At 37.6% G+C, this 22,448-nt stretch overlaps 3 protein-coding genes across 3 annotated transcripts; all 3 read right to left on the bottom strand.

Annotated features, from left to right (window-relative positions):
• Positions 1-956: 956 nt before the first annotated feature.
• On the bottom strand, positions 957-10,959 carry LOC108985971 (DCN1-like protein 3). Its single transcript, XM_018958457.2, has 9 exons — positions 10,692-10,959; positions 9,389-9,521; positions 9,130-9,181; positions 8,874-8,949; positions 8,656-8,738; positions 8,382-8,478; positions 2,506-2,551; positions 1,511-1,599; positions 957-1,389 (listed from the first exon to the last, which is right to left on the bottom strand). The coding sequence occupies exons 1-9, from the start codon at positions 10,747-10,749 to the stop codon at positions 1,061-1,063; spliced, it is 963 nt and encodes a 320-aa protein (XP_018814002.1). The 5' UTR covers positions 10,750-10,959; the 3' UTR covers positions 957-1,060.
• Positions 10,960-11,624: 665 nt separating this feature from the next.
• Positions 11,625-14,225, bottom strand: LOC108985966 (pentatricopeptide repeat-containing protein At5g50390, chloroplastic). The gene has a single exon (XM_018958453.2). The coding sequence runs from the start codon at positions 14,004-14,006 to the stop codon at positions 11,886-11,888; it is 2,121 nt and encodes a 706-aa protein (XP_018813998.2). The 5' UTR covers positions 14,007-14,225; the 3' UTR covers positions 11,625-11,885.
• A 3,352-nt stretch (positions 14,226-17,577) lies between these two features.
• Positions 17,578-18,841, bottom strand: LOC108985973 (uncharacterized protein At5g19025-like). Its single transcript, XM_018958467.2, has one exon. The coding sequence runs from the start codon at positions 18,428-18,430 to the stop codon at positions 17,756-17,758; it is 675 nt and encodes a 224-aa protein (XP_018814012.1). The 5' UTR covers positions 18,431-18,841; the 3' UTR covers positions 17,578-17,755.
• Between the last annotated feature and the right edge of the window lie 3,607 nt (positions 18,842-22,448).

Genomic DNA, 22,448 nt, shown 5'->3' with positions numbered 1-22,448 from the left:
TTTTTTATTAGTACCTTTGATGTTGCCACTCTTGGAATACATAATGACCAAAGCATACTCAACAATTGTATGGTCCTTGAAACCTGACTTCTCTTTCCTTGCATGCAATGGATCTCCAAATCTCAGCAAAACATAACAAGAAGGAAGCTACTGCAATAGCAAAAAAGTATTCATTCAAAGCAAATTGTCAACCCATACCAATTTTTTAAATAGCCCAAGGACTTCCAAAGCCAAGCCATAGTGTGAGCACCCATCATCAGAGTGCTCCACAAAACTATATTCCTTTCACTCGTTCGATCAAACGGTTTTCGGGAAATAGATTATTTCATCACGTTCTGCGTAGAAATTGATGAGTGAATTGATCCGAAATATGAAGTCAATTCAGAGGCGTGACCGCTTGTGATCAGCTGGTCGGCATGGACTACTTTTCCCATCTTAGCTGATGTTTTCAAGAGCTTAATAGGATCAAAAGGAGGAGGGTCTGCGACTTGGGTTGGAATGGTAATGCATGGCACGTACAGGAGAAGCAGGCGAGGGTGAGGTGTGGTAATTTGGATGAAGAGATGAGATAGTTTTAGATGAAAGTTAAATAAAATATTATTTTATAATTTGAAAAAATTAAATTGTTTATTATATTTTATGTGAATATTTAAAAAATTTGTAATAATGAGATGAAACAAACCGACACACTTTCAACATAGGGACATAAGACTGTTTTCGTGACGTTAATTCCAAAGTAAACTTTGCTTGGTATTCATATTTTTGATTATATATTCTAGAACAACTTTATTACATTTTGTACAAAAACCATATTTTGCCGGTTTTAACCAAATTAAAGAATCGAACCATAAATAATAAATTAATCAGGTTTCATTTGTGCTTAGATATTCTATTTTTGAAACACAAACGTCACCCTTTATTGATTTCGAAATCACAAAAAGAAGAGAAATGAATACTTACCAGCAAACAATATTATATGATTATATCCCAATTCCATATATAAAACCGAACGTAACATCTCGCAAGGAAATATTTCTACATTGCAACACAGGTAGAAGTTCTATGTGAAGGAAACCCGCCTTTCCCGATCAAACTGCAAATAGGCACTGGTTGAGAAAAGCCCTGCGAAGCCCTCAGACAAACAACCTTCAACCGCACATGGAGACTTACTGTTGTGTCTAACAATTTCCATGCAATCATCACTAGCATTCCCTGGTGGATTATCCACCACCCAGTGGGCTGGTTTATGAGCAGTCAGCCTGATTCTCTTGAAACTTAAAACAGTATCCATGTCTGTTGACTGAGGGTAGAGGGTAGTTAGGGACTCCATTTCATCTTGTTGAAGGTCCTCGGGTACCTTCCTCTTCAAACCAGGAAAATCTCTCAATCCTGTGACAAAACCGAGTTATTGGAATTTGGACCACAACTCATAATTCATTCCCATACAAGCCTCAAATTTACTCCCCCGTGAAATGGAACTCAATTGGCACTTTCGCAATAATTGACATACCAGGAAGAGGATCATCAACCATGGAAGACTGGGATTCTAAATCACCGCAGTTACAGAAGAGGTTAGTGTTATCATTGGTTCCTGAAACTCTGCAAGACAAAAGACGGTCATTGATTCTCTAGGATTCCAAATTAACAGAAGCTGAAATAATGGCATTAGTAAAAAAAATTCCAATTCGAAAAGTTTCTCTCCTTTTCCGTTGCATTATAATGTCCTGGCAACTGGCAAAGTTCTTATTAAAAAAAAAAAGGTAGAACTGCAAAATAAGAGCCCTATCTAGTAAAATGGTCCACCACCAGGACCTCCAAACCTTGCAGCTCTTAGCTACATCACCAACACAAATCAAACAAAATTATATGCATCTTCAACAAAATCCAGGGGAAGCTTTTCTTCCCTTTTGGGAGCAAGCTCCCAAAATATAACTACAGAATTAAAAATGCATTTTTACTGCAAGGTTACACATGCCTCTCATGGCTTTTGAACCTATAACCTCACCTCCAACCCATTCTTGTGGGAGAATGAGCTGCCACAATACCTCATTTGCACCCCAAGTCAAGTAATTGCTCAGGATATGTGTTGTTCCAGGTTTTTTTTCCCATAATCTACGGGTAGATCAATTCTTTCCCATCAATACCTGGCCTCCTTGGACTCTCTTGATTTTCCATCTTGATCTCAATGCATATGAAGACACCAGGACAGATATTTAAAACTTTGTGCTATCACTTTACTAAGGCACTCCCAAGAATGGGGAAAGGTCAAAGGAGAGTGCTTAAGTTTGCAGACAAACAATGTCTCAGCCAGGATTGCTACCTCTAATGGTTGGACAAAGGCTTTTATGGTTTGGGTTTCAGAATTGAGATAAATTCATGTTCATAAAGGAGCATAAGGAAAGTTAATGAGGTGACATTTCGAAGATGAACTACAGACAAAAGTTTTAAGAACATTTATTATTTGGCACATTCACATCCAGAGAGAGAATTTGTCATTTGGCAAACCTGTACATATGCTCAACGAATTCATCTATTAGAACAGGCCAAGCACCTGAAAAACAAAAAAAAAGCATTACTTTGATTACCAAGACAATCTTTTTTCCCCTTCTATATAGACGGAACCAAGTCCCTCTACCAAGCCAATAAAACAAAACACTAAATTAAAAATCAGAAGGAAGTTCAAGGACAACAAGTGGGACACTAATATTTGCTATGCTCACCTCTCATACACAGTCAAAACCATTAACTTTTCACAACTGTTAAAACTAAGGGAAAGCATGACACATATCCCATGCAGTTCAACACTTTCAGGTTTTAAGACTTTAGTTTCAAAATGTGAGCATTACCCCAGTTTTAAATTTTGACTATAAATTACTCAAAAAAAAGAACCTCTGATTGTTTAAAAGATATTACCTCTGTACACTCCTATGATTGGAAAAAAGAAAGTGACTGGGTAGCCACTGCTCATGGTGGGTGGTAGCAGAGGGTGACAGTGGATCCCCCCCAGTCGACCCAACCAAGCTGGGGGAAAGAAAATCCCCCCCTTCCGGATCTTCCCCCACCCCCAGTGGCCCACCCAAAGAAGTTGAGATCTAAATTCTGAAATTTTTTTAAACAAGAGATTGAGGACCAATGCCAAGAAATATAGTAAGTATTTCGACAACGCAACTTCATCATGAGAAACAACAGAACCGACGGCATGCCCCACCCCAGCTCCTATCTAGGCCAGAGCAAGAGGAAAGGGAAAGAAGGAACAGTTTAAGATATAGAATACATAGTTTCATTCGGCCGTGGCCTCTTCCTTGGCTTTACCGTATAATAGATTATTATAGATTACTTTTTAACCCAAATATGCTTCTTCTTTTTTTTTTTTTTATCAAATCCAATCCTATGCAACCAAAGTTAGTCTTATTCTAGAGCCATTATATGCTCAAAGTCAGATGCAGGAAGCTTCGAATTTCAGACTCAATATTAAAATTGATCCTAGCCATAAATGACAAGCAAGTTTGAAAATTTATGCCTACAAAAATCTACGATGACTCTTGACTGCTTGGATCGCATATATCCAAAGAACCAAAAACAAGTTCAAGAGATCATATGAAAATGGTGGGGTTGAAAAGTTAAAGATCAATGATACTCTTGAATGATTTTTTTTTATTTTTTATAAGTACCTCTTGAATAAAATAATCACACAAGAAAATGCAGAATTCCTCTTTTTAGCAGACTTGAGTGATCTGAGTTCAAGAAGCTTGTATATATTTGCTTCCACCAATAGGTTCTTTTCCAACAGGTGAAAAACTTTTTTTTTTTTTTTTTGATTGGTAACTGGTGAAAATTTTTATATACACATATACAAACAAATATCAGATTATAACTCCCTTTTTTGTGCTTCACTAACTAAGGGCCCATTTGGATACTTAAAATATCTCAGTGTATTTGTGAATAGTAGTGAAATGGTTTGAGTTAAGATGTTTTATTAGGTTTTGGGAAATGTGAGAGAAAAAGTTGAATAAAAATATTATAAAGTAAAAAAGTCGTCTGAATATAATTTTTTGATATAATTTTGTTTTAAAATTTGCAAAAGTGGTATTGTTTTTTGTATTTTGTTTGGGAGTTTGGAAAAGTTGTAATGATTAGATGAAAAAACTGAATATTTAAAATTGAAAGTATTTTGTGTTTGAATGATGTTTGGGAATGATATATTTTTTTTTGATAAGTAAAATAAGTATATATTCATCCAAAAAGTGTCAATTACAAAGAAAAGTTCTGCTGCTCCCATCCTAACTAGGTGGGAACATTAGAAACTAGAAACTCATGAAACTCCATGCCATTAAAGTCCACAGCATGAGCCCAAGTACAAAGGGTCCTAAAAAATAACATTTTTAGCTCTGCTATTGATCTCTCTTTATCTTCAAAAATCCTCTCATTGCGCTCCTGCCATAAGCACCACAAAATACAGTTTGGGATCATCTTCCAAACCGCTTTAATCTGTCTCATTCCTCGAATTGAAGTCCAACAGGCCAAAGCATCCATCACAGTTTCTGGCATCACCCATGCTAGATCTATTCTGTTAAACACCGCATCCCAAATAGTCCTGGCTACCTCGCAATGTAAAAGTAAATGATCCACCGATTCACCCCCTCTTTTACACATACAACACCAATCTGCTATGATTATGTTTCGTCTTCTCAGATTATCCGTAGTAAGAATCTTCCCCAAAGCCGCTGTCCACACAAAGAAAGAAGCTTTGAGAGGAGCCTTATTGCACCAGAGCTTTCTCCAAGGAAATTGACTGTCAGGCACTTGTGTGAGTACCTTGTAAAAGGAGCTAACAGTGAAGACTCCTTTCCTTGTTGGACACCACCACAAATCATCTGTATGCTGGGTATTTGGGCGACAAGAGTATAAAAGGCTATAAAAGTCTATAAAACTCCCCATCTCCCAATCCTGTGCTGCCCTGAAGAAATTGATATTCCAAAGGATGTTTCTACCTTCAACTTCCATTACCTCCGCCACCATGGCATCTTTAGCATTTGCAATCTCAAAAAGTGTAGGAAAACTGTCTTGTAGAGTACAATTGGTACACCAAACATCCTTCCAAAATCTGATCTTTGAACCTGTACCCAATTGCAATCTTGTATGTTGATGAAAAACCACCCATCCTCTTCTAATGTGTTTCCATAATCCCATTCCAGCGGCCCCTCGCACCTCTCTAGTACACCAACCCCCCTCGAGACCACCATATTTGTTCTCAATCACAATCTTCCATAAGGCATCCGGTTCCTTGTTATACCGCCACAACCATTTGCCAAGTAGTGCCCGATTAAACATCCTCAGATTTCTAATACCCAATCCTCCATTGGAGATTGGACGACATACAATTTCCCACTTGACTAAATGGAATTTGAACTCTTCACCTAAGCCCCCCCACAAAAAATCTCTTTGTATCTTCTCAAGACGTCCCGCTACGCTGGCCGGTATAGGGAATAAGGATAAGAAATAAGTTGGTAGATTGAAAAGCGTACTTTTAATAAGCGTGATCCTGCCCCCTTTTGACAAATACATTCTCTTCCAACCTGCTAATCTTCTCTCTACTTTTTCAATCACAGTATCCCAAATAGAAAGCGCCCTCGGGGCTATACCCAGAGGTAATCCCAAATAGTTCATAGGGAGAGACCCTATCTTACAACCCATTATACCAGCTATTACCCTTAAATTCTGAACTTCTCCAATAGGCACCAACTCAGATTTGTCATAATTCACTTTTAAACCAGACACTGCTTCAAAACAAAGCAACAATGCCCTCACAGCCCTCAACTGTTCTGTCTCGGCATCACACATAATAAGCGTATCATCTGCAAACAGTAAATGAGAGATGGTGGTGGTACCCCTACTCGGCGATCCAATCTGAAAACCACTCATATTACCATTAGTCACTAAGGCTGAGATCATCCTGCTTAGTGCCTCCATAACAATAACAAAGAGTAAAGGAGATAATGGATCCCCTTGTCTCAAGCCACGCGAACTCGGGAAGAAACCCTCTGGACTGCCGTTGATTAACACAGAGAATCTTGCCGTAGAGATATACCATCTGATCCATGACCTCCATTTGTTTCCAAATCCGCACCTACCCAGTAGATATAGAAGGAAATCCCAATTCACATGATCATATGCCTTCTCCATATCTAACTTGCACATAAGCCCTGGGCTACCAGTCTTCACACGACTGTCCAGACATTCATTAGCAATTAGAGCCGCATCAAGTATTTGTCTACCCTTTACAAAGGCATTTTGGGGCTTAGTGACGATCTGTCCCAAGACCCCACTCAGACGATTAGCAAGTACTTTAGCAATGATCTTGTACGTACCATTCACTAAACTGATAGGCCGAAAATCGGAGATCTCAGAAGCCCCTACCTTTTTAGGGATTAAAGCAAGGAAAGTGGTGTTGAGGCTTTTCTCAAATTTGCCAATCGAGAAAAGCTCCTGAAACACCTTCATAAGATCTCCCTTTATCACCTCCCAACATTCTTGGTAAAAACCCATGGAGAAACCATCAGGACCGGGTGCCTTATCTTTAGCCATTTTCTTTATTACATCATAGACCTCTACCTCTTCGAATGCCCTTTCCATCCTTTCAGCTTCCTCCAACTCTATATTACCAAAAACCAATCCATTCAAAGTCGGCCTCCACCCCACCTGTTCAGTTAGAAGCACCTCAAAGAAATTTACCACATGGTCTTTTATTGCTTCTTCTTCTCTACACTCGACCCCCTCAATTTTCAGCATCTCAATGTTATTATTTCTTCTATGAGAATTTGCAATTTTATGGAAGAACTTTGTGTTCCGATCCCCTTCCTTTAACCAAAGGGCTCTCGATTTCTGGCGCCACGACATCTCTTCTTGTAGAATTATCCTCTCAAGATCTACAGCCAAACTTGATTTATGAATTTGTTCCTCCTCAGTAAGTGGTCTCCCTTCTTGAAGTCTTTCTAACTCCTGTATTTCCTCCCACTTTGAATTTTTATTGTCTTCTACATTGCCAAAAGTATGTTGGTTCCACACCTTTAGATCTCTTTTTAACTCTTTCAATTTGCCTGCAAAAATGTAGCTAGGTGTACCTTCAAGATGATACGAACTCCACCATTGTTTGACCCTATCCACAAAACCTTCAGACTTCAACCACATATTCTCAAACTTAAAATACCTTTTACCACTACGAATGCCTCCACAATCAAGCAAAATTGGCCAATGATCTGATGCTAGGCGTGCCAAACGAGTTTGCCAGATATCAGGAAAATGACTTTCAAACTCAGGTGAAATTAAGAAACGGTCCAATCGGGACCAAGACTGATTATTTGACCAAGTTGCTCCACCCCCAACAAGTGGAAGGTCAATCAAATTCAAGTCAAAAATACACTCCGAGAACTCCAAACTTGCTGGTCTCAATCTTCTACTTCCAGAACATTCACTTTGAAAACGAACCACATTGAAATCCCCTCCAATGCACCAAGGGAGCTCCCACCAACTATACACCCCTACAAGCTCATCCCACAACATGCTTCTGTCTGAATCTAGATTAGGCCCATATACCCCGCAAATGCCCACGAAAAACCATCTGAAACACATTTGAATGCACACGCTATCAAAAAACTCCCTATATATTCCTCCACTTTCTCCACCACTCTCTTGTCCCACATCACCACCATTCCTCCCGATGCCCCTGAAGAGGCCAAATAAACCCAATCTACATATATGTTGCTCCATAAACTCCTCACAATCTTCCTGTTGATCATTTTCAGTTTTGTCTCCTGTAAGCACACAATATCCGCTTTCCACTCACGAATTAAATGTCTAATCCGAAGACGTTTCTCTACCACATTGAGGCCCCGAACATTCCAAGAAACAATCTTAGGCTTCATTGAGAAATATTCAGCCCCTTCCCTTTTGCCCTATTCCTACTCGAACCACCTTCCGAATTCATCGACCACATCAACCTTTTCAATTCTCGGCTTTTCTTCGATTCCCCCTTCTTATTTTGGCGGTGACCAGCTTCCATAGCAGTTAACAAAGCTATGAACTGCTCCTCAAACCCATCACAATCTATCCCTACCACATTTCGAATTTCTTTTGCTTTGTGTATCACCCAATCTGAAAATACTTGAGAACATTTGTGTTGCCAAATGGAGCCTAAAGCAGCATCTACTACAAAGGTAGAGCATGAATCGATATTTCAAGCTTCAAAAGCAGGAAATGGAACTAGCAACACAATCAGGATTAATATAGACAACATTTTCAACATATAAGCGACGGAAGTTAGATAGACATTGCCATGACTGTTTCTTGAGATAAAACCAAAGATTTGGTGAATATTAGTATACCTTCAGGATCATACCCTTCCAGATTTTCATGTACACACCGGCTGAAAGATAAAACTTGCTGCCAAGTATCCTCGGAGATGTTATGTCGTTGATTTTTCTAGATGAAATTCAAGAGATTAGTTTTGAAAGAAATGCACAATAGTAGTAACTGTTCAAAAATAAATTTACATAACAGCCACTACATTTGATTTTATAATGCTGAGGAATTTTTTCTACATCAAATTATACAAGAATAAAAAAACATGGCAAGCATCAAATGCTACACTTTGATTACCTCAACAAAGTCACACCATTGATTAAGCAGTCGAAATCTTCCAGCTAATACTAGCCTCCAAGCAGTAACTGCCTTGCTTACAGCTGTAAACCATTCGCCAAAAAAAGAGAGGCAAAAAGACAAGTACCCCCATCACGATACTTTTTTTTTTTATAAGTATCACAATACTTAATTTAAAAAAACTCATCACAACAAATAAGACAGTCAAAAAATCTTACCGATGTTCTTTTGACCATTTTCACGACAGATGAAGAAAACAAAGTCATAAAAGCGGGCAAATTCAGAAAAATCTACCTGCATATAAAAGATGTCAAGGTAGAATTACAATGTGCAAATCATGAAACTAAAAGACACACCCAACATATCATCAACATTAAATAAATAGGAAAAAACAAAGACAGAAAGCACTTCATCTAAGATGCCAATGCTTTTTTTAAAATATAGTTCAAGAACTTCAAAGAAATGAAATCTCACCACCAAGCCTAGCTGCGAAATGAGCTTGAAAATTTCATCAAAAATTGAACTCCTGTCAAAGTAAACGCAACAGAAAAAGTCTCAATGCAATACTACTATGTTCATACTAGCATCAAGCATGCATTCTATTGAAGTTTCCAGATCCTCTTCCTATTTTCCTTGCTTATAGTTCATGAGTTTGGAAACATAAAGGCAAATAGCTTTTTTCCCTCTTTTCATATTTACCAAAAACTGTTTCAATACAGTTTAAGATTTATACCTTGTATCAACCCTTGACTCCACCGATTTTAAGAGCTGTGTCAGTTCATCCCTTGAAGTTTTAGACGGTTGCGATTCATCATCTTGTTTGTAGCTCTCTTGCCCATTAACATATGCACACCCCAATCTAATATCTGTAATAAAAAAGTTGATAAATCATATAGATGATAAGAATGATTATTTTCGACTAATAATTTACAAGGTGAGTTTTAAATTCCATTAAATTGATATCACACACAATTTGGAAAATAGGACGACAATGGGGGGAAAATATCTGATGTGTCAAAAAACATAATACATGACAACATGAGTGTTCTGGTAGAACTTCTGAAAAACAAACAATCAATCTCTGAACCCGATATCAAATGAAATGAAGCAATTTCTCCCCTTTCAATGAAGCAAAAAAGACCCAGCTAAATAAGGAGTTTAATGTAGGGTTTTCTCCCATTAACGGATCATGGATTAGTATGGAGATTTCCATTCCCTTTCATTCTCATATTTCACAGCGCAGAATTTAGGAATGAAGAATCAAAATCAATATCAAAGATTGATTGATTGCTGTCAAAAGAAGGGTTATGCAAAGAGAGGGATTTGAATTCTCAGCAAACAAAATCCTATTTCTCTCTTTCTTCTTTCTCATACAGTTAAAACCCGTCTAAACCTCAAGTAACAAATAGTTTGATACTAAAAATTAAAAGGCACCTTCTCCATTGGAAAACACAAGATATTGAAAAGATTCGTATCCAATGTATTCACGGAATAAAGATTAACAACTCGACAAGAATTTAAACATTAGACAATCACATATTTGACGAGAAAAGACAATAAAATCTATAAATTTCTCAATACATGAATCGCATTGTGTGGGTCTTCACATGATGATTCCTCAAACATACCAATTACCAAAACTTCTTATCAATCTCAGCAAAACTGAGATTTACCACTTCTGGAGCCTCAGAGTAACAAAATATACAATTAGTTAGAGAAATAGAGAAAACTATAGGATAAAGGATATATTTCCCTTTCCCAACATTTCTCAGCGGCGAGAACCAGCTTAACTATCAACCTCAGCTTAAACAAAAGCATGTGACTCTAATTGAAGATGATCGAAACCCAGAAACCCATTTCCCACACAGAGCATCACCATCAACCCAGCTAAAGAGAAGAAGTAAAAACGAAACAAAAACGGAATCTTTTAGCACCATGTGTTCAGGAAAGTTGGAAACGTTGTTGTTGAAAGCAATTCGATAATCATCTGAAAATTGAAACCCATAGTGAAAGAATTGAAGAAGGTGAGGAATCACCACAGTAACGTTGGTAAATCTCGAAGATGTCGAATCGGTTCGACCTCGAGGAATCCATGGGCCACGTGGTTCGAACTCCAGCGAGCTAGCGTTGTCGGTGGTCTGGCAAGTCGAAACCCTATATGGGACTGGAGAAGAAAAGCATAGGTGGAGAGTCTCTCCCTCTCGCTCTCTCTCTCTCTCTCCCTCCCTCTCTAAGTGCAATCATACGCAGACAATCGGATTTTCGGGCATATATGTAGTTGCATTTTCACGGGAACCATTTTTAATGACCTCAACCGGTTTACTCTTCATGTTTATAAATTATATGTACAATAATTTTACTATTTATCAGTGTGTCCGTAATCCGTATGCCTAACTTTACTCAAAACAATATTCAAAATTCCCAATACCATATCGTTAATTTAAATCTATTTATTTACGAAAAACAAAACTATATTTCTTAAAGATAACATAACGTTTTCAAATTAATGTCACAGAATCTTCTTACAAAATATTCCAATGTAAATTTATTTCTATTTTTCTTTAATTTTAAAGAAAAAATTGTGTTGTTTACGGGTCCCGGAGCTAACCGGACGTGGTGGGTTGAGGGTGCCGGTAGATGGGGGGCAGGAGACTCATTTTGTAGTTGTATCTAACTCATGCGATCTGTGGCTTCTAGCCATCGCCATCGCACATAATTCTGGCTGGGCCATTGCATGCTACACATCCACGGCCATGCGACCTAACTTAAAATCCAATCGAAGCTTCCCATGTAGGAGCTACGAAGTTTATCGATGCTTTTTGGAGATCCTAAGAAGCTCACCGGTTCTTAAATTGGCCAACTGAAGCGCTACAAGGCATGACCCAAGTTCGGGCCCCTCTTCGCTGCAGTGCAGTTTCTAGGTGCTCACTTTTGGCAGCACAGTTCATGATAAATCAAGCATCATACCTACCTATAAAAGAAAGATTTATTGATGGAACATTTTCCCTGCCAGGTGTAGCAGTTTCTTCCTGATAATGAATTGAAAGATTGAGCCCAAACCAGAAAGTCTCTTTCTTGGAAAACAGAATTTCGGTTTCTATTTGTAATTCGTACCTCTTAAGATTACACTTCTATAGTATGGTTACTTTATTGTATCTAAGGGCAGGAAAAAAGATGACATCCAATATATGAGAAAGACAGTTTTTAGGTCCTACAAAACAATTCTGTGATCACCAATAACCCCCACAAGAACAGCTCCCATCTCTGAAATGGTGGAATCTGCTGGCATCCCTCACAACAATTTCACGTCCAGTAACCATGGCTATTAACTTAATCGCATTATGGCAATCACCACAAATCCGATGGCTCTGCACAACTTGAAGCGGTGTCCAATCTGTAGTGTTGATCAGCCCAAAAGCTATCGCCAGCTGCTCACTGTGGTATAACGAAACCCGCTCTTCCTGGTCAACATCAGGAAGCAAATGTTTTCTCCCAGGAACGTAACCATGCTTTGAAATCTCTATCATTAAGTGGTCCACTTTCTGGTAAATCTCTTTTGAGTGGCGATTGGTTTTATCTCCGGAAATGAAAACATGGGGCTGCTTTTTAACTTCAATCCAAGTGCATGCTGGAAGCATTCTCAAACCCTTTCTTCTTAAGGTCTGAACAACAGCAGCAGCTTCCTTCAACTTGCCAGAGCTGCTGTATATATTTAAAAGCACCATATAATTACTAAGCTTTTCAGGCTCCATTCCATAAAGCTTCTCGGCTGCAAATTTTCCAAGCTCTAAATTCTCATGGACTCGACAAGCAGTCAGCAAGGCAGCCCACATGTTCGGTGTAGGCTTAAATGGAGCATTTCTTATCAGTGCAGAGGCTTCATCCAAAAGCCCCTCTCGACCTAGCAATTCAATCATGCATGCATAATGCATTGCCCGAGGCTTAATCTTGTGATCCCTACTCATTGATTGAAAAATTTCCCAACCACGTTCTGATAGACCTGAATAACTGCAAGCAGATAAAACAGCAAGAAAGGTGACATGGTTGGGTATCATTCCCTCCTGCAGCATCCGTTCAAACACCTCAATGGCCTCTTCTCCACGGCCATGATTACCATAGCCAGCAATCAGGGCATTCCAAGATATAACATTCTTTTGGGGCATATTGTCAAAAACATGGCGGGCGTCTTCTATTCTTCCCCATTTGCTATAGAAATCAACAAGTGCTGTGTTCGCTACAATATCTAACCCAAAACCATGACGAACTAAACTTGCATGAGCTTGCTTAGCATGCTCCCGTGAAGCTAACCTCGTACATATTCTTATAATTATTGAAAATGTAAAATGGTCCATTTCAACCCCAAAATCACGCATCTCATAATAAATACCAAGAGCTTCATCGCTATAACCGTGAAGTGCATAACCTGCTATAATGGAATTCCATCCTACTGTCGTCTTCTCCGGCATCTCATCAAAAACATATTGAGCATCTTCAATGCTCCCACATTTACTATACATGTCAATTAGAGCGCAAGACACGAAAATATCCTCACTGACACCCATCTTCAAAGCACACGAATGGAACTGTCTCCCTGCAAATATGCGACCCAAGCCAGAAGATGCCCGAATCATCATAGCAAATGTTCGTGACCCAACATCCGAAAACTCCTCCCACATGATAAAAAACAGCTGGAATGCCTCGACATAATCTCCAGAGTCCACGAGCCCCCCAATTATCGTATTAAAAGACACTAAGTTCCTCTCCGGCATTTCAGTAAACAGTCTACGCGCATCAATCATCATCCCGCATTTCACATGCATAAGCATCACCCTGTTCCTCATATACAAGTCCAATTCAAACCCATTACTAATCATAAAATTAAACACCCTCTTGACCCCTCTAATTGACTTCAAACCAATGCATGCGCTCACCAAGGAGTCATACGTGCTAAAACCCAATTCAAAATCACCCTGAGACTCCAAGATCTCGAAAAATTCAAGCGCCTCCCTGTACCTTTTATTCAAAACCAACTTCTCTATCTGACTACAAAGGCCAGAACTAGGTTTTCTCACCCGGGTTTCTTCCAAAACCGTTTCTTTCTCCTCACGAACGTCGGTTCTGGAAGGTTTCGGCTTCAGCCGTGTGTGAAGCCCTCGTTCCAGTGAAGAACACCTAATCCTATCAAATGGGCTCCTCCTTTTCCTCCTATAGAACGAGAAACGATACCCAGAAAAAAACGACTTATTCGTGCAAAGCTTATTCTTACGATCAGAAAAGGCGAAAGGAAAACTACAAGTACTTTGGATCTGATCCAGGGCTAGGCTTTGGTAGCGTAGGAGTGGGATCTCCATGCTCAAATAACAGAAGCAAATCAGTGAATGAAGGTCGTAACAGAAGCTGAGAAAAAAGAGTACTTCGAGAAAGTGTTAATCGATCCTGTTTTCTCTTCATATTGAAATGTGGGATTTGGACAAAGTGGTCTCCGGGAGGATCAGCATCGAGGACTCCGCCCGAGTAGGTAGGAGTTAGTTCCGAGAATCACCATGCGACTTGAAATAAAAGGAAAAAGAGCAAGAAAATAATTGGCCGGGGGTTCACTTAAAACGTTGCGTTTTCTTTTCTTTTATTTTTCAAGTTGACTTCAGAAAATATATTCGTCTGGGTAAAACTGCGTCGTATTGTGTTTATCACAAAAGCATAGCAACTCTTGCAGTTTTCTTTGATTGCAGGTTGTAATCAATTTACAGAGTGGGAAAATGCTATATACTAATGGATCCTATTTCTTCAAAGAATGGTTACTCACACGTTAATAAACATTTTAAACAACAAGTTCTTCTCAAAGGAAGCCTTTTTCAATTATTAATGTAATAATAACGAAGCCTTTTTCAAGTCCATATTTTTCTTGGCTGCAGCACCAAGTTTTCATCAATGTTTTCTAGCCAATTGTATTTTGAGGGTTATCTTTTTTTTTTTTTTTTTTTTTTGAACTTATATTTTGAGGGTTATCTTGAATGAAGAGAATAGACAATATGATTCCATGAAGAAAAATGCTTTAGAGCTGCCGTACACACGAGAACATCTATGTAGTAATCCTTCAAAATGATGGAAGAATTTTCTATCCTGATATACGTCTATATACCTGGAAACTTCATGCAATACACCAAAAGGCTGTCCGCAGGGGAACATAGAATATGTTTTCAGCCAGCACGCCACATTTCCCACCTCACCTTCATGATTACCACTGCAGGGGAACCAAATAAAAGCTTCTCCAACCAGTATCATGGTCATGGTTGAAGACATATCAGGTCTAATTTGATATTACCATGCAGTAACTATGGCACAAACCTTGCCATCATTTTTGGGATGGAAGAATGGGCTTCACTTGTGATGTAAATTGGTTATTATTGGTCCTATCATGAGATGGATCTATTTGCATACATTACACCTGTCACATGAAAACAACATAAATTTCCTGCTAGTCTTAGATGAGTTGGAATTTCCATTATAATGCAAGAACTACCAGCAGACATGGTTCAAAAGCTTGTTCTCGTCCCAATTTTCCATCATACATAAATCACAAGGCTCCCATGAGTAGTTGGATGCCGGTCTTTCAGTTTAACTGGTAAAATTTAATCTGCAATTGAGGGTTTGCTAACATGGAATGGGTTATGAGTACATGCATGCAAGGGTTTTCTTTAGAGAATGACGGTAAAGGGGGGGAAAGATGAAAATTACAGAGTTGGGAAACATAATAATATCTCCAACGCCTGATTGCATGAAAAGGAATGGAGACAAGGTAGGGCTTTGGACAAACAAACAATTGTTTTAGCAACCACGGAGACAGAAAGTGACTCGATGGTGCTTTCATTATTGATACAAAATAGCTTAAGCTTAGATTTATCAAAAAAGCTTAAGCTTAGGTATGCTAATAATGATGTGTTTGTGTATGTGTGTGTGTGTGTGTGTGTGTGTGTGTGTGTGTGTGTCATTGTGTACACATATGCATGAAAATCTGCAGAACATATGATGTCCTTTAAGGTACTCCAATTGCTAAATCCAATGAATGAAGAAGCATATAACGGGTGTTGACAAATTTTGAGAAACATGTGTAAGACAAACATGTCTCTAAGCCTCAATTGCACTGAAAGGAATGGACACAAATATCTCAATGCACCATAAAAAAACTGCATACCACTCATGAGTGTTTCTTCATCATTATTATCAAGACAAAGCTTACATTTGTCACTAATGGTAAATATATGCATGTCAACAACATATCTGGCAAATCTAAAGGGAGAACAAGTACCACTGTTGATACCACGGTTAAAAAATATTCTTCAATCAATGCCAAATAATGTCGGGCTTCAAAAATAACAGATTAGAGGATTCTTCAGCATCCTCTTAGCAGCAAAGCATATCCAGACTCCAAAGAGGACACACTAGAAGTTGAGGCCAATATCACCAGAGCAACATGGCCATTTGAATTCAATTGTGACATATCCTAAAATCAGATGATGACGCAACCTTCCAACCTAGTCTTTGCTTTGCCGCAGCTTCAAGGGACAATCTTATTACTAAAGCAGAACAATAATATTTCAAGGCACAAAGGAATGATCCTATCAATACGACTGCCAAAGATGATAGCAGGCCTAGCAACACTGGTAGGACAAAGAATATGAACTTTTAAGGAATATAAGAAATTGCCATACTATCCATACCACAAGATAGTGTGTTGGCAAACAAGGAAACGTTGATTCACAACAGGCCTAGCAACCCTATTCATTGTATTGCACAAGTAGAGACTAGGTTGTAAAATATTTCTTCTCCTCATAGTGATAAGAGGTCACCCTCAACCTTCACTGCAAACACAGGGAATAAAAACTTCCATCTTACAAAAGAAAAGAAGCAACATGATTGTCAAAAATGTTTTTACATTGAAATAATGACACCATAAGATTTTCAAAAATAGCCCTCTCAGGACACTGAGAAGAATCAAGATGTATGAACAACCACATTATAGTGGGCATATATCGAGATCAACTTTAAGGTTCCTTTGACAGCAAAGGGATAAATCAAAGAGTTTAGTGCCTTACATCATAAAAAACTTAATGAAGATGATTAATAGGCAACCTAGAAAGAGGCAGTACACTGAAATAAGTACATTTCATCATTGAAGAACTCTTGATTCTTGAATGAGCAAGGGCTTTAAAATATTGTTTTCATCAAAGCCCAATAAAGTCTCAGAATATTCTTCTATTATCATGCACAGACTGCAATTCTATCATGTTTTGACAATTGATGATTGATTTTCCATGGCTCATCAGTTAATGGGATGTGCACAAATTATCAACCTTTTATTGAATAACCAAAGGAATTTAGATCATCAGTTAAGCTTTTCAAAAGTATATATTAATTGGAAGCCAAGCATGGAGTGATTAAATAGAAAGTCTTTATTAACTATGCAGTCTGGTGCAAACATGGCTAGAAGGAATGGATCATACCACACGCTGTTTCCAACCAATGTCAGTGATCCTTTTGTGGATCTCATCTAGATGTGTCCCCTCGCAAATCAATCAACAAATGCAACAGCCTTCTATTCAAATCTGCATAACATCAACATAACATTCGCTTTGTACTCATATGATATCTAGTACCACGAAGTTATAAATTTAGCTTTGGAAAGTTTCAACGACGAGAACATGCTTTCGGCGGGAACTGCCAGGAAATTATTAACTATATTAAAATACACAAAAGCTTGTCTCATCCCAGCTTAAGATTTCTAACTTTAAGAACAAGTCTAAACTCTAACCTCCAAAAAATATCGATAAACTGTAACCATAAAGAAAAAATTGAAAACTCACAACCTTTCAAACGGAAAGTTAAAGCATCAAACAATTTTAATATATACTAAAAAAAATCGGATAAATTAAAGGATTCTTATATTCCCGCTCTATATAATTCTTACAACTTATTACCATAAGCTTATTTAAAGACGACATAGTTCTGAAAAAGATCAACAAGAGAAGGCCCTTCTCTCTGCGTTATGGTTATTCCTGTATCTTGATTATCCTGTATTGAATTAGAACAATCAACATCAATCCTACTTTTTGCTCTTCCGATGCTTCTTCGGCCCCGGAACTTCCAATCTACCAACAGAACATCCACACCTCCCACGAAAAACAAGGACTGCTCTTCCATTAGGCGGCGCCATCTTCTTGAGCTCCGCCTCCAATTCCCGGTGGTGATCGCGTGGCAATTCAAACAGACCCTTCTTTAGTCCTCCATCTTTAACCAAATTAGTCGAGTTCTTCACGCACTCCTCTGTCTCCAACTGAATATCGAACTCCGCCGCCTTCCTCAGCCCTTTGCAATTCGGATTCCCACATTTCCGGCAAGTACATATCACAACCATCCAGGCAGCCAATGCAGCACAGCAAACGCTGAGTCCTATAGAACCATATATCATCGGAGCATCAGCAACTTCCTCCCTAACCACACGAACAATCGCTCCAACAATTCCAATAAGCTCAACGACCATAAACCTAATATAAGGGAACAGCAAAAATCCACAAGCACCAATAACGACAATAAGGATTACTATATCGACTGCCGCCGATCGAGATCGAGCACAAACCGGGATTTTCGAGCAATTAGGCAAATAGGGTGCCTTTCGGTTCCTTGATACATGATTGTTAAGCCTTGATTTAGTGTCAGCCATTGCAGTGGGTTGGTCAACGGAGTTGTAGACCGAGATTGAGTTATGGAAATAGACCATTTCAAACGGAACCCGAAAATTGTGATTCCAATCTCTGATTGAAACAAACCCAACAATCAAATCGGGAGAAAAAAAAAAGATCGAACCCAAAACCCCGACCTACCCAGCTCGTGCAAATACCGAAAATACAAGGAATTCGAATCCGCCTGCAGATCGGGATTTGTCGGTGTCTATATTTTCACAAAAACTCGCATGAAATATAAAGCGATGGAATTCGAGGCTGGATTGAATCCTAATAAGATGTAGAATTCTCTAAAGATGGTTGTGAATCTTGGAGTGTGTGGAAGGGGTAAGGCCGGCCTGAGATGTTTGCCACCAGAGCGGACAAGGAAGAGTCGTGAGTGCTCTATCACAATCTGTAGTTCTCTTTGTGAGAGAGGAGAGAGAGAGAGATGATGTAAATCGTTGGTTGGTTCAAAAGGACGGGACGTTTACACGCTAATAGAACACGTTGGGTGGACTTACGTGGCTATTGCCATTCGTTTCTGAAGATGGGCTTAATTTTTATCCAACATCACTCCATCAATTATGTGCGGATTATTTTAGTGGGTCACTTTTGTACTATACTACTCCATGGGCTTAACCCACCCTTTCTTTTCTTTTTGAATTCATCAATATTCCAAGTTTCTTTTACAAGTTTTGGTTTTACAAAGGAAATTATAAAAAATAATTATAAAATGGTGCGGGTTAATGTATAGCGTTTCCGTCTGTTTCGTACGTTTTTTAATCAAGTTTTAACAATTTGGTTTTTGAATCTTTTACCTACATATTTAAGAAAATATAGAGCCTTAGTGGAGATTGGAGAGTCTCCAATATTAAAGTCAGTATATCTTCTTTGTAATTTGTGCATAAGTTTTTTTTCTCAGAAATCCCAGAGAATTCTTCGTATTTGGTAGTCAGCTTTTATACTAAGTTTTTGGGTAGAGAAAGCTCGTACTTGACTTCGAGAAACCCATGTTCCTTCAACTATTCGCTTAGACAAAATCTTTTAATGCGGCGTAGTTTCTAGGGCAGCGTCATTAATGCGGCATTGAGTTAGGAGATTGACGTTATTAATGTGTTGTGGCTCCCTGACTTACTTTACCCTATTACATTTCTTGATAAGCTCAATCATGATTGTTGTCAATAGATCAATGGTTCTACATATTTCTCACCCACCTACCTACGCAAGTTCCTGAGGATAGGGTATCATAGATGAGGTGTCAGGGTGGTGAGTCACATCTGCCTCTACCTTCTGTTTTCCTCACATGTGGGTTGATTTGTGGGCAAGTTTTGCTCAAAGGCCAAGTACTATACATAGGCCCACTGACTCCTTTTATAGGAGGGTCGTTGGGCATGGTTGGGTTTGATCAGGCTCTCTAATTTACTTCTGCAATGATCCCTCGTAGACTTGCTATACAGGCTGATGAGAGGGAAAACTCCTTACATATAGGTTAGTATTACTTTATCATAAAAATAGTATTTTATCATTATGCTTCCCCCTTTGGTTAAGACTAACAACTTAGAAAAAAAAAGTTATTGAAAATTTGTCAAGGAAAAAAGGGTGAAACAGATTGGAAAACCCAATGCATTGAAAATTGAAAATTTTAATTTAGTCTTCGATATAGATTTATTTATTTTTAGATGTAGTGAGTGATATAATTAGTACTTTTATAATGGGCGGGTAAATTAAAATTGAATATAATTACTTGACTAGGCCAAGTTAGACTTTTATGTCCCCGACGAGTGTATATATATACACATAAATAAAGAGAAATGATTCGTTAAGTTTAAAATAAATAAGTCACACACAGTCTCTTTATAAAAAATTGACCCCTAATAAAAAAATGTAAAAAAAATTTATTTTTGTGGGACTCACATTTTTATAAAATATATACGCAAAACTTGTTTATTTTGAACTTATACATAACATTATTCATATATAGGATTGAGTTCGGTCTGGTCCAGTCCCGGGAGCTTTTGTGGACTGGATCAAACCTAATCGGTCCAAGGTTTTTCTACCCTAGGTCAGATTGAATAGCCTAAGGACTGGTCCGGTCGGTCCAACCTCTTTTTTTAAAAAATAGATTAATAAAAAAAATTTTATTTAAAATATTAAATTAAAATTAAGTGACTTATTAAATGAAAATTACATAATAAATTGTGCAATTATTAATATATACTAGTATTATATATTATAGTTATACATTAAAGAATATAATAATACATTGATCTAAATATATATAGTTATAGACTTAGTACCAAATACTATAACTAATAACTATACTAGTAGTATTACTAATATACTATATGTTAGTGATAAATTGGTAATACACTACTAATACTATATTAAATAATACTCTACGTAGTTATAGTGATTTAATACTAACATATTAAGTTAACTATACTAATACTATTATAAATTTATACATATGCTATAATTTATACTATAACTCTTATAATATGTTAATATATACTGGTACTATATATTATAGTTATACATTAAAGAATATAATACTTATGTAATATTGTGATATATTAATAATTAATTATATACAATTATTTATATAAATAATAAAATATATTTATATTTTTTTTAATTTTCATTCGGTCCAGTCCGGTTCAGTCCGGGATGAAATACCCTTGGACTGGAGACCGGACCAAATTCATTCGATCCTATATAATTTGGACCAGACCAGCCAAATCTCACCCTTACTCATATATGAAATGTTAGACTAATTAATCAAGCGAATAAGAATATTTGTAATAGTAGTTCCATGTTCTATTTCGCATATGTTCCATGTCCTAGCAATAAATCATGGAGGATATAAGTGTGTGTAAATATATAGAAAAATTATAAACATAAGTCTCACACTCTTGCACACCACTTAAAAATATATGATTTTACTCTTTTATACTCATATTTTATATTGAAATATGAAATATGAGGGTTGTGAATGGACAAAATATCATAGTCCATAATTGAGCCCAGCCCACCAGGCCATCACTAGGAAGGAGAAGACAAATAAGAAAGAGACAATGAGGGACATGAGAGCATGCAAATGTCAGAGAGGTCAGAGAGAAAGTAGGACGATAATGGAAACTGACACACACAAAGGAATCAAGTCTCATCACTGCAGACTTGCACACGCTACAAAGAGATGTATAAAAAAGACTTCTACCATATGACCAAAGGGATTGATCTCTCTTTGTGGATCAAATCATATTCTTTTTCAGCAACCTTTTGAAGAAAACAACATCTCCAACAAGAAAAATTCAAACTTTCTTTATACAATGAGATATGAAGGATCATAAGACTGTAAACAAATATATTATAGTAAAAACTCTCATTCTTAAACTTTCGTAGACGTAGGCTTGGTGTCAAACCACGTAAATTTTGATGTATATCTCTCTTTATTTTTTCTGCACTTATTTTCTATTCACCGCCATGGACATACGCATTACCACCGTACAGCCATACCGGAATACTGCCAGGGGCTCCAAACAACACCAATCAAGACTCAGTCAACTCAATGGGCCGGGAATGACTATTTCTCTCCCTTCGGCCTATCGTATGATTTTTATAACATCAACAAGGGTAAAAAAGTAAAATCACATATTTTTAAATAGTGTGCAGAGTGTGAAACTTCTGTGCAACACGATTCATATATGTGCGTGTGACACACGAAATAGGCATTAAATAACTTCAAGATATACATTCTTCACCGATTGGAAGAATATTCGTGAGAAAAATAACGAGCATTACTATCTAAATATCATGAAGGACACTAGAAATTCGCATTTGTATGCTTGAAAATGTATAAAGCTTTTTTATATTGCGTGCCAAAGGAGCAACCGTACGTATGATCATAAATATAAATATATAGTTACGTGGAAGGAAAGCCAAATTAAGGTGGCTAAGTTAGAAAAATAAAAGTTATCAACTTCGAATAAAAGACTCATTCTATGTATATCTTCTCGACTAAGTTGTGTGCTATTTGAATTTCTACCCTTCTAATTTATCCAATACTTTTTGATA

Source organism: Juglans regia, chromosome 1, assembly GCF_001411555.2.
Source record: "Juglans regia cultivar Chandler chromosome 1, Walnut 2.0, whole genome shotgun sequence".
NCBI classification, from domain to species: domain Eukaryota; kingdom Viridiplantae; phylum Streptophyta; class Magnoliopsida; order Fagales; family Juglandaceae; genus Juglans; species Juglans regia.
This window is presented reverse-complemented; position numbering and strand designations above follow the sequence as displayed.

What these genes read in the sequence shown, in the direction of transcription:
- LOC108985971 (XM_018958457.2), bottom strand. Translation starts at nt 10,749, where the DNA reads ATGGATTCCTCGAGGTCGAACCGATTCGACATCTTCGAGATTTACCAA. An exon ending in GGAAGGGTATGATCCTGAAG is followed by an intron (nt 2,552 to 8,381) that starts GTATACTAATAT and finishes TTTGTTTTTCAG; the next exon opens with GTGCTTGGCCTGTTCTAATA. An exon ending in TTCGTTGAGCATATGTACAG is followed by an intron (nt 1,600 to 2,505) that starts GTTTGCCAAATG and finishes TTTGTCTTGCAG; the next exon opens with AGTTTCAGGAACCAATGATA.
- LOC108985966 (XM_018958453.2), bottom strand. Translation starts at nt 14,006, where the DNA reads ATGGAGATCCCACTCCTACGCTACCAAAGCCTAGCCCTGGATCAGATC.
- LOC108985973 (XM_018958467.2), bottom strand. Translation starts at nt 18,430, where the DNA reads ATGGTCTATTTCCATAACTCAATCTCGGTCTACAACTCCGTTGACCAA.